The 12,378-nt window shown below is 48.1% G+C and overlaps 1 protein-coding gene across 33 annotated transcripts in view; it reads right to left on the reverse strand.

The window, feature by feature from the left end:
* Nucleotides 1–12,378, reverse strand: part of GTF2IRD1 (GTF2I repeat domain containing 1) — a 72,482-nt gene that overhangs the window by 7,693 nt on the left and 52,411 nt on the right. For 20 of the 33 annotated variants that reach the window (XM_086859136.1, XM_086859133.1, XM_086859155.1 and 17 more), the window contains 8 exons: nt 11,988–12,050; nt 11,451–11,516; nt 9,453–9,636; nt 8,256–8,314; nt 8,018–8,083; nt 7,115–7,198; nt 5,838–6,021; nt 5,110–5,138 (listed from right to left, as the gene is read on the reverse strand). In XM_086859136.1, the coding sequence (XP_086715262.1) occupies nt 5,110–5,138; nt 5,838–6,021; nt 7,115–7,198; nt 8,018–8,083; nt 8,256–8,314; nt 9,453–9,636; nt 11,451–11,516; nt 11,988–12,050 (735 nt within the window). Of the gene's footprint in view, nt 1–4,437; nt 4,667–5,109; nt 5,139–5,837; nt 6,022–7,114; nt 7,199–8,017; nt 8,084–8,255; nt 8,315–9,452; nt 9,637–11,450; nt 11,517–11,987; nt 12,051–12,378 lie in introns of those variants that run through there. The other 13 variants (XM_086859159.1, XM_086859162.1, XM_086859150.1 and 10 more) reach the window with 3 other exon arrangements.

Consider the following 12,378-nt stretch of genomic DNA (forward strand, 5'->3'; position numbering starts at 1 on the left):
CTTTGCTGGAATGTGCTTAAGCCTGAAAGCATCCCTTTGGCTATGCCACTCTCCTGAGCAGCTCAAGGTCCACATGTGCATAAGGATGCATGGCAGCATTTATGGCATGTGCCAGAGCAGCAGCAGCTGTGTTGTACAGCTGTTCCAGTGCCAAAGGAGAAAAATATTATCTCAAGTTAAAGCAGATGAAAAGCAAACAGGGAAATTGTGTCAGTTCTGCATCAACAGGAGAAACAGGAGAGAAAGGAATCCCTAAGGAGAGGGTGGTACTTGCCACTGACTCCAAAGTGATGAGTGACATAAAAAGAAATTAACTTCTTGTGGCAGAACAGCAGGGATGGGACTATGGCCAGGAATCTGCATGATGGGCAAAAGGAGGAACAAAGTGGCTCATCCTGCTGAAGTCACAGCCACAGGGAGAACCGGTGGGGAGGTCAGGGCTGCAGCACCAGGGCAAGGAAAGGGCTCAGAGGGGAGGCTCCTGATGCCAAACTGCAGTGACCTGACACCAGCTGAAGGGGACTTGGGAGACAGCAGGAGCGTGTGTCCAAATTCCCTAAGCAGAGGCAAAAGCAATCTGAAGTAGCTCAAAATACGTGCTCCCCATTTCAAGCAGGCTGAGGAAAGCAGCCACTGCAGCACAGAGCTCTGCTGATGCCCTGCATGAGGGAGGAGAGCCCTTCGGTTCAGCAGCACAAAGGAACAGAAAAAACACGTGGTTCTGCCCAGGGCAGCTGCAGGCACTGAGATTTGGGTGTAGACCCACATGAGCTGAGGCTCTTCACCCCTGAGCTGCAGGAAGACAAAATCTGCTGTAAGTAGTTGCAGCTCACTGCCACGCTGCAGGATCCCACCCCAGAGCACGAGATGATCTCTGCAGCTCGGTCCCCTAAATCGCTGCTGACACCTTGTGGGCAGCACCCATTCACTAAATGCTTATGTAAAGGGGAAGAGATGCAGATGGGTCATGCTGGTGTCGGGAAAGCCAAGCTAGAGTCCAAGCCAAGAGGGAGCAAGGTCCTGGTGTGGCTTCTGTCAAGGAGAAATGCAGGCAGGAGCACAAGCAAACTGCAGGCAGCAAGGGAGAGCAACATATGGCAGGATCTTTCCAATATGGCTCAGAACTGGTTTAGAAAAGGCAGCATGGCATTTCCTTTGGTTGGCAGCAACTCAAAGGCTTTTGCAGCCTTTCAAGGTGCTGTTATGAAATCACCTAAAGAAAGGTAATTTCAATTTCTTGTCCTGCTAACTCAAACGTGGCATTCAGCTTTAACCATAGGAAGCATCCCACCAGATTCAGGGCAGCTGTCCTGCAAGGTATGGAGTGCATCCCAACGTGCTGCACTACAGCCAGGATGGAATGGCACCCATCCCACTGTTTGATAAGCACCCTGAAAATTGAAGGGGGTTGGGATCTCTGAAGGACACAACAGGATATGAGGGTGGTGGAGAGCAGGAGGAAGGAAAGAGCAAAGTGAACACAAGGGCTTGGATGAGCTGGGTGATGGTGCTGCCCTCTAGACAGTGAGGTTGCCACACAGAGGCAAATGGGAAAAGGAGACCAAAGCTAGGGAAAGAAAAAGGTGATTGGAATCACAAACATGCTTATAAACAGGCTTTGAAGCTCCACAGCTATTCACATCTGCTTGAATTTTAACCCTCCTAATTATCCAAATGTATATTTTTATACACACACACACATTCAACCTGCCTGAATTTTCACCTTAGACTAGAACCAGTGACCAGTTGAACACTCAAAAATAATCACCCCAGGCCTGGCTGCTGGGTTAAAAAGGGTTGGGGGGTAAAGGAAGATGGATATGGACCTTGAAAAGCAACCTGGTGATGGAGCAAGATGTGCTCAGCCCTCAACACAGCTTTCCTCTTTTCTATTTTTCTTGCCAGGAGTTTCCAATGCGAGGCACATCTCATCAAAGTCTTGAGGAGGATTGTGCTCTTGTGATTAAAAAAAATATATATATATATATATATATATATATATATATATAAAGGATGCCTGGATGCGTGGGTTTTTTAATTAAATAACACTGCCTGCCCTACTTTATTAATTGGAATATGGAAAATAATCTATCATGGTGGTAGGGAGCTTGGGGAATAGGACAGATGGAGCTGGACTACATTTTCAATCAAAGCACATAAAAACTAACACACAAAGATTTTTTGTGCATGTGTGTGTGTGTTACATTACTTATGCTTGATAGTATTTTTCAAAGGCTCATATTAAGCCAGTTTTGTATCTGTGACTCAGGAAAGAAAGAAACAAAAGGATAAGTGTAGTGCTGATAGCACTAGAGCTTCACCCCTGCTCTCCCATTCCTGTTTAATGCTGAAAGATCGTGCTGCTTTCAAAAAGATGTTTTGAAGGTCTCTTTTGCAGAGCAGACACCAGCAGTGTGGAGAAGAGGCACTGGAAATCAAAAGGAAAACTTCTGGATGCCAGGAGGTTTGTGCTCCTGGGTAAAGGCCCTGGGGAAGCCATGCAGGTGAAGTGCTGGCACTGGTGGCCTCAGGGCCATTGTCCCATCTTTGAGAGGCTGCAAACCTGCACTGCAAAAGGGCTTTTCCCCCAAAAACGAGCCTCATTCCCTGCAAAATCCACATCCTTCTGCAAACAGCATCCCTGCAGCCCCCAGCTGCTTCTGCACCAGCAACTCCCCCACCTCCCACTGGAGGAAAAATACCATCTCAACATACAAATTACAGATTATCTTGAGGAAAAAGCACATGAGGATCTCAGATTATATTGAAATCCTTTTACCTGTTTCTGTTACACTTAGAAAATGGGTATCCCCAAGAGAAAGAGATCTGTGGTCCTGCAGTTCCCAGGAATGCTCTTTGCAATGCAGGAGGTGCACAACTTTAAAGCATATTAAACTCCATAAAGGTATAACCTAAAAGGTTAAAGATTTAACCTAAAGGCAACTAAAATCACTCCAAAGTGATTCTTTTTTTTTTAGAATTACATTAAATTTCCCTTTTCCTAAACATGTGTAGCCTTCATGTAATTTTTTAGCCAAAATGATCCACAAAACCCATTAGCTTCCCTTACATTTAATATTATATATAATATTATATTATATATAATATACCCCCTGAGCTTTCCAGCTTTTAGAGACCTCTGCAATGCCATACTTGGGAGTAAATATTGCTTTCATTTTAACCCTCTTCTATGAAATGAAAGTGATTTTCATTGACTTTATTGTAATGCCAAGCATGCTGCTGCTCTTCATTTTACATGACAGGGCTTCACTACACAATATTGAGGTAAAAAGAAGAGTCTTTAATTTAAATTTTTAGTGACCTATGGCTTGTTGGAAATCATTCATTCTGTTAAGGCAGATGAAAAGCAATCAAAGTCAAGGCAGTGACTGCATCACTGGACTGCCATAAAACACTTTGGTGTAGTGGGGTGGAAAAGCAAAGAATGGGTTAATTGCTGCCAGTGGGGATTAGGGAGGGGCAAAATACAATCAGCTCTTTTCTGGAAGAGAGATTCCAGTGGTAATCTGACTACTAGGAAATACTTATGAGTCCTGAAACTGTCTCTGAAGATTTGGCAAATATGGGAAATTGTCTATAGCAAATTGAGATGTCAAGTAAGAAAACCCCCTCACCTGTATCTGCTCTTATTTAAAATCTCAGTGGGAGGAGAGGGAGTGAAGCACCCAGCCTGGCAGGGATGCTGTGACCTGCTGAGCCCAGGGGCACTGAAATACACATAAAATATGTCTTTGGGTTGGTGCTAGAAGACAGGTCTGTGAGGAGAGCTGGAGAAGGAGGGAAAAAATGTGCATTGAAAGGAAAATCAATTTCCTCTACATCTCTATTTCTCAGGCTGTGTCTCCCAGCCAGGTAGCAACCAGAATATTTGCCTTGTGATGTGCTCTTTTGTTAGTGGTGTGATTTGTGTCAGATCAACATTTCTTAACATAATTATATTGTTTAGAGCAGGGGAATGGAAAGACAAGATGTGGCTGGAGGAGTGGGTACATAGCCATGCAATTCAGTGGGAAAGTGGAGTTCTGCAAAACTTGTGCTTCAGTGAGGGCCGATTTTAGGTCCAGCTGATGTGAACTGGCACTTTGCTGCTTAGGAACAAAAGATACAAGTCTAAGGCCAAGTTCCACAGAGGTCTCAGGGGCCTCCCTGTCACTGGCTGGGCCCTACACAGGGACACAGAAGTGAACACATGGACCATAACTGAGTTTTCCTAGAAGTGAACACATGGACCTGAATTTTACTGACAGCTCACCTTTTGTTAGAGCTCTAACACCTTCCTGCTATTCCCAATAAGGGCATATAAATGTTTTCCTGTCTGTCATATTTGTCTTTCCTAAATTGTGCCATTGCCATGGAGGCTGGCCAAGGAAATGGGAAGCCATGAATAAAGATGACAAGGTTCTTTACACCCATCTGTGCTCTTCCAACAGTTGTAATTACAGACATTTAAAACTGAGACAGGTTTTTTACCACGTTTCTGACAGCAGCTCTCTTTTCTGAGCAGCCAAGAAATGAGAGACAGCTACTGCAGGGACTCACAGTGAAGGACAGGGCTCTGGGATGAAGATTTGAGCAGCTGTGTAAGGAGTGCACCCTGGAAACCCTCCTCTCCTCTCCTCTGCCATGCCTTCCCTGGTGTATCTGCCTGTGGAATGTTCACGAGCTGGAGTGGAGCTTCACTGCCATGCTGCTACAGCCCAACATGGACCCCTGTGTTTAATCACCCCTTCTCTCACCACCCAACCCACCAGCTCATTACAACACAGATTTATTTTAAGAAAACACCTAAGAAAGTGGGTGTTTTCTTAAATGCAGAAAACAGATCTCTGCCCCAGATTAGCTCTTGAAAACTGCCATCATTTCAAGGCAACAGCAGCAGTACTGATGAGTGATGCTGAGGCCAACTGTCTCAGGCAACAAATGCACAAACAACAGCAAAATCAAAGTGGGAAGCCCAGGAAAGTGAAGTCAGAACAACTTTCCTCCAGCTGATAAAATTATTGCTTGCCATCCACAGTTTACAACTCCTTGACCACCACTAAACACAGAGCCAATGCATTGCTTAGGCAAAAAGGTATCATCTCTTACCAGGTTTGGGGATGAGTCCTTGAAAAGGCCTGTGAAAAATAAGGAAAAAAGGAGATTTAAAATGAAATGGTAGCAGGAAGCAAGCATGTCTGGGCTGAACACCCTCCCATGGCCCAAGGAAGGCTGGGGATCAGCCTGTCCTTCACACAACTCATGTGGGACCAACAGGAGCAGCATGATGTACCTCAAGCCCCAGTGACAGAAGACAAACAACGTGGTCCAGCAAGAGGGTGATGGAGCCACTCTTAAGGCCATTATTTTCCTGACTCACCTTAGTGTGATACACAGCCAAAATGCTTTTCCTTCCCTTCCCACTTGTGTCCATCCCTGTTTTAGGCTGTGAAATGCAGAGGACCTTGCCACGAGCAGGGGGTGCTAAAGCACAGAAGGGCTCTGAGCACTGCCCTGCATCAGCAATAATCTGTCTCAAGCCTCCTAAAGAAGGGGCAGGGATTTCTCTGCCTGGAGATCAATCACACCAAGCACGTTTTATTCCTGCCACTGCCTTCCCCATCATTTCCTCAGACAGTGGATGGGAAGAAAGCAGAAGTGGGTATTTTATTTTATGATCCCCTCCTTTCTGATGAACCATTAGCTGCCACCTTACTGCTGTCTTGGGGGACTGGAGGCATTTACAGACCTGTCCCAGTGGGGCTGCAGAGCAGGGAGTGCATTTAGCTCCCTCCTCAGCCCCTCTCTGGCTCCACAGGGTGGCTGACACCACATACCGTGTCACAGTGAACTTGATTTTATCAGCGACGGCCAGGATCCTCTCCAGGTTTTGGGAGCCAAAGGTGCAGGGCTTCCTGAAGGGGATCCCAGGAGGCAGTCCCTCGATAATCACTGACCCTGGATTGCTCTTAATGCGCTTGTATGGCACTTGCACAGGGTATTTAATCCCCAAGGCCTCACCTAGGAGAGAAGTGAGTGGTAATTAAGCAGTGAGTGTGCAGGATGCCAGGGATGCCATTTCTGCTGCAGCTCTGGTTTTATCCCCAGCCCTACCAAGGCACAGCACAGTGTGGGCACGCTGCTCGAGGCACCAGGTCAGCATTAGACCAAGGACCAACATCCTCAGGCTGCCTCCATGACAGCAGTGGAGGGGTCCAAATACAGGCACACGTGTGCAGCAGAGCTCATGGGTCCGAGGAGATGCACCATCCTGCCCATGCAGTGTAGTGGGAGGGATGGAAAGCTGCTGCTCTTTGCTTTGGGATGTTATTTGGAGATAACTCCACAGGTATGTTCCCTCTCTTAGGCCTGGCTGTGGGATTGAGGCTACATATTTCCCTGCAAGTACCTGGACAAGTCTTAACCCTGCCTAGGAAATGGTGTGGCCAGGACAGGGTTAATTTTTGCAGTAGCCAGGAGAGGGCAAGGCTAGGAGCAAGAGTTTATTCTTTATTACCTCACATCATTTTCCAGGAATGAGGGAAGGGGTCCCTCCTGGTCAAGTAAGTGTGGCAGAGGGAGAGGCCAGGCAGCACTGGTTCCCTCTGTTATTGATAATGCTGCTGTTACTGTTTGTTTTCTTATTTCATTGCTGTTTCCAGCAAACTCATATCTCAGTACATGATTTTTGTGCCTCTAAGTCTCCTCTCCAACCCACCACAAGGGGAGGGAGTGGGAGAAGGACAAGTGAACGAGCAGGGCACGGTTTGCAGCGCTTCAGTGAGAACACTAAGTTGAGGTGTAACATTCCTAAACCACAACATGGGGATAATAGCATTTCCCTGCTCTAGGAACAGGAGGAGCAGCATCTTCCTGTCCCCCAGTGCTTGCTTCAACCCCTTCCTATTCCCTTCCCAACCTCCCACAGCTCCTGCAGCAAACAGCACCAAATCCCAGATCTGCCATTCCCTCCTGGCCCTCCAAAGTACCAGCAGCTCAAGGGGGAGATGAGAGAAAGTACCTGGCAAGAAGGAATCAGGAGCAGAAGGGAGAGATAAAAAGCAAAAAATTAGGAGGGAGTAAGGGGGGGAATAAAACAAGCCTGGTTTCTCACCATATTTCTTATTGAACAGGTCCTGGACTTGTTCCCGCAGTGTATTAGCAATGTCTATTCTGGAAAGCCTGGCATCATAATTTTCTGTAAAATAAAGAAACAATTATAGATTTCTGCTGGTATATTAAAAGGCACTCTGTGACTTTTAAGTAATGCCATTTTCTAATTATAGGAAAGCCCTTATCTTGCAATTAGCTAATCTGTGGAGTGGGTCATTCAAAGTCCTTAAAAATAATCTAAACAGAAATATGTTGGGTTATTTTTCCCTCGCCTGTTTGCTAAGAATAAAAGCCACGTGAAATCAAAGATTCAGTTGAGATAATTACTGGCATTAAAATATAACACACACTCCAAAGCCTCTCAGAAAAGCCAAAGGCTTTGAAAAAGCTCCCCATCCTTGTGCAAACCCTCACAGGCCCTCAGGGCCCAACAAGAGATGCCTGAGCAGGGTAGCACTTGCCTGTCCAGCCCAAAGGCTTCTCACCATCACTGTGTCCCCCAGGGGAGCCACCACGCTGCTGCCGAGTGGAATTTATCCAAACATCACACAGGTGGAAAAAGCCCCAGAAAAGGCAAACCCCAAGGCTTGGAAAGTTAATTATGCACCTCACAAGGTCAGACAGGGAGATAAGCCAAGTTGGTTAATTAGGGCACCATGCAGAGCAATTCAAGCCTCTTCCTGGACCTGTGGGACTGCCTGTCCTGGCTGTGCATCTTGTCTTCTAGTTACCTGTGCTTTCCAGCCTCTCATCCCACCTCTTTTCCTCCTTCCCAGCCTTGTCTCGCTCCTCTGCCGACCCACCGAGCCCCAACACCTGCGGTACTCCCTTCCCACGTCCCATGCAGCCTCCAGAGAGGGCCGGGGGCTCTGCCTCAGCCCCACATTTGCCTCCAGCCCCACACCTTGAAAGCCCTGTCTCTTCACAGCGTCCTCCAGCAGCACCTCGCTCGAGTCCCTCTCGTCGGCGGCTGAGACAGGGGACAGAAGAGGAATTAGGATTCACAGTGCTGCCAGGGGGGATGCATGGCAAGGGGATTCCAGCCAAAAAACAAGGTGGGGAGGGAAGGCTGTAGGAAACCACTCTCATTCCTCTCCTACCTAGACCTTAGCAGCCCAGCTGCTGGGTGTCTTTCAGCCTACCTTTGGCTGCTGGGCTGTCTGACACCGACTCCTTTACACCCTCTGCCAGCAGCTCCGGTCTGGAAAACAGGGAGAAGCAGAGACATGTGAGTGACCTCTCTGCCAGCGACAACCTGCTGCTCCAGCATCCTCAGAACACCACTCCTACAGCCTCAAACCATTCACTCTGCCTGCCTAATGCCATTTAAAAGCTCCTGCAACACACTGGGAGAACTTTGGACACAGTTTTCAGGCTGACAGACTCTTTAATGAGCTGATGTGTCGCTCCTTGGGATGAGATTAAGCAGGTGATGACTGAGCAGCTCAAGTCAGCAGCTATGACTTTTAGCAGATATGGTCCTGAACGTTTCTTAGGGATGGGAGAAGCTATGCATGGCTTCTTTCAACATAAAATTGACCCCAAAAACTGCCATTAGGGTACCTAATACTAAAGCTGCATAGTGAGGTGATGGTAAGGCTTGTTAACAAGGTGCACTGAAGCTGTGTCACAAAGGAATGGATCTGAGATCAGGACACAAGGAAACCCCAACCCTGGTTGGGCTGACCAGAGAGCTGCTGTGCTCACACCACAAAATCTCCACACTCCCAATATTTATTTTCTATTTCAGTCACCTGCAGCACTGGCTGTGCCAGCATTTGGGTGAGAAACTGCCCCAAAAATACCTAAAATGTCTTAAAATCCATCTCTGCTGAATGTCTTCCCTCTTTCAGGGCAATGCTATTGCATTACATTGGTTGTGGCTTTTCACAGTCCTCCTACAGTTCTTATGACACCCTCACTCCCCAGCAGGGGGTCAGCATCTTTCCTCATGTCTGCAGTATCCCATGGGCACAATGCACATCTGGACCTCAGCTGGAGACACTTTCTGTAGGAAAACCCTCCAGGGCTCCCAGCCCCTGTCCTTGCTCCACATCAGAGCACCCTGAAGTGTAAAGACCTCCCCACCCATCCTGCTGAGGTGGCCAAACCTTTGCAAAAGCTGGTTAAAAAGGCAAAAGACATGAAGGGACAGATGACAACACCATTGCTGCCTCCCACAGATGGCTCCAACAAAGGCAACAACCCTCATCCTCATCTAATCACGGAATTTTATTGAAGCTGACCATGAGATGGGAGCTCCCCAGGACACTGCACAGCAGCAGGAGCTCTGAGCAGAAACACCCCTCCCCAGAGGACAGCCACCCCACCTGCCTTACCTTTTAATGACAAACTGGATGTTGTTGCTCGCTTGCAGGATCTTCTTCAGCTTTGCAATCCCGAAGCAGTTGGGGCGGCGCAACAGGATGCCTTCAGGCAAGCCCACAACAAAGAGGTCCTCAGGGTACATCAGGAACTTGGAGTAGGGGACTTTGACTGGCTCTGATATTCCTATGGCTTTCGCTGCATAGGGACCCAATCTCATTAGTTTGCTGGATCTCCATGTCAGGTCTAAGCAACAGCAACATGGAATGCTGCTGGAGGGATTGAAGAGGTTTTTGGGGACTTTGTGGTCGCTCTGTGCCTCATGGGGATGTCCCTGACACTGGCAGAGGTGAGATGAGGGACAGAGCCATGCAGCCACCTGGAACTGGCTTTTGCTATGTTATCACAGCCTGCCTTCCTATAGAGGCTGCAAGCATCTCTCCACAGCGCAATGGAACCCCACATCCAGACCCCCACAGAAACCCTTCTGCTGAGTGAGGGGACAGGGAATGTGCCTGGGGGTGCCCCATCAGCCTGTACAGCCCAGCATGGTGAGAACTCCCCTTGCTCTGCTAAATACTGCCAAAAGCAACCAAACAGCCAATGCCAAGCAGTGCTGTTTGGACAGATGGAAAAACAGGTTTGTGTTGATTTGGCACAGCCTGGTTTTTGGTAGCAGGGGAAGGCCACAGAAGTGGCTTCTTTGAGAAGATGCTAGAAGCTCCCACCATGTCTGACAGAGCCAGCCTCTGATGTCTCTGAAGATGGGCTTGCCACAGGGTCAGTTAGAGAGGTCAATAACACCTCTGTGATGACACTGTCAGATCTTGACAAAATCTTTGAATTGGTGGAACTTGTTGGCAATAGTACCTATGAGCAGTGGTTTTTCTTCTAGTCAGAGAAGAAGAGGCAGTGAGGACATGTGAGGGAAAACAACATGGCAGCACCAAGGTCAGTGGGAAAGAAAGAGGGGGAGGAGGCACTTCAGGTGTCAGAAAAAGATCTTGAATGACAAACTGACCAAGACCCTCATGCCCTGTCTCCCTGCACTATTGGTGGGAAAGAGGGAGGGGAAAAAGATGTTTTAAAGGCTTATTTTACTTCTCATTATCCTCCTCTGACTCTGTTAATAATAAATTTACTTTATACCTTTAAATTTAAATCTGTTTTGCCCTTAGAGTGTTTTCTCCCAGTCCTTATCTCAACTCATGAGCCCTTTGTTGATTTTTTTTCCCCTCTCCTCTGCCCAACTGTAACAGAAAAAGTAAGTGAACAACTTTTGTGGGTCCCTGGTGTTGGGGCAGTGTCAAACCATGACAAGGTTAAAACCCCACCTCACCAGTGTGGCTGATGACTCCCAGCCTGTTACTATAGCAACACGAGGAGCAGTGATAGCCATAGCTCCAATGGCTGTTCCAGCTGCATCCCCAGTGCCCAGCCCTGCCTGAGAACATCCTGGCTCATCTCCTCTCCCTCATCACTATGGGCTCTACCAGCTCAGCTTTGCCCCTGGCTTTTGAGGATTGTCACATCTCCTGGTCCTAGAAGCGTCAAAACTGTCTGCCAGCTCTCAAAATGGATCTGTGGCCTCACTTGTGTTTCTTCTCAGTTAAATAACCTCTCTAAGTAGGGGTGAGCAGAGCATGCTGAGTGCCAGCCCCCACCACCAAGGTGCCACCAGCCTTCCTGAGCCATGCAGTGATGACTGTGGGTGGAAAACACTCTCTGAGACTTCAGACAAGTGATGGGGGAACCACTTTGGGCATCCCTCTGCAGCATGGAGGCTGAAGGTCAGGGCAGCAACTCCTGGGCTGCAGCCATCAAATAACTTTGAGGAAACCAAGGGGAAGAGCTGCAGTAACAAGGCTGGAGGAGGTTTTGAATGCATTTGTGAGCCCAGCAGACAGCAGATGAACAAATTAGATTGCACCTTCACTCAGCTGCTGGTTTGAAAATGGCTGGTGACAAAGCCAGCACCTGGCATGAGGAAGATGTGTTAATGACCTTCTTACCGTATCGTGAGTTGAACAAAATTTCAACTTGTTTCCTCAAATGACTTAAAATGTCCCCTATACCATCTGCAAAACAACAAAACAACAAAACAAACTAAACAACAATACAGGGAAATGCTCTGAGCAGCCAGCTGCTTCCAGTTCAAGCACTGTGCAGGTGAGCAGCCCCTGCCTGACCTCTGGCAGAGACAGCCATTCACTCTCCATGCCCTCAAATCAGTGCCAGTCCTCTGACAGTGGCCTCCAAAACCATCTCCTAACAAGGAAGGGCAAGGATGCAACTGCCACAGAGCCATGCTGGCAGTCAGGAGCAAAAGAAAAAAAAAATAGAAGGAAAAGTAAATTCAAGCACAGGAGGAGAGGACAGAGCCCAGGAACACAATGGTGTCCTGTGGGCAGAGGTTTTAGAGGCCAAAGGCTAAAAGCTAATGGCTTTGCAGGAAGCTCACAAAACCCAACTTAAAATACAACTGTGTGCATCCATCCTTCCAAAAACCTGCAATGATGGGCGATGCTCAGAGTTCACCATACACTCACCTGATCCCTCCATCTGCTTTTCTTCGTGTCGAGGCTCCTCACTGGACCCCTTCTCTGTCTCTGCTGAGGAAGAAGAAGGGAAGGAGGAGGTTAGCAGCAGCAGGCACCAGAAAAACCAGACAAGACAAGCAGGAGCTCTCCAGGTGCCCTGCAGCCACCTCAGTGCTCCCTCCTCTCAATAAGCTCTGAGCACATGTCCCAGCAGGGCTGGGCTGGTAGCAGCATGCCAAGAGCTGCACTGGCAGAATAAACCCAGTGCTTCCATACACGAGGGCTGCCCACACCTCAGCATGAGCTCCCTGGGAGAGGAGAGAGCCTGCAGGAGCAAGGGCAGCCACTGGGACATCCCACAGGTCAACTCCAGTGTGCACTGGGCAAAAGGGCTTGGGTT

Source organism: Cyanistes caeruleus, chromosome 21, assembly GCF_971803275.1.
Source record: "Cyanistes caeruleus chromosome 21, bCyaCae1.hap1.1, whole genome shotgun sequence".
Taxonomy (NCBI): Eukaryota; Metazoa; Chordata; class Aves; order Passeriformes; family Paridae; genus Cyanistes; species Cyanistes caeruleus.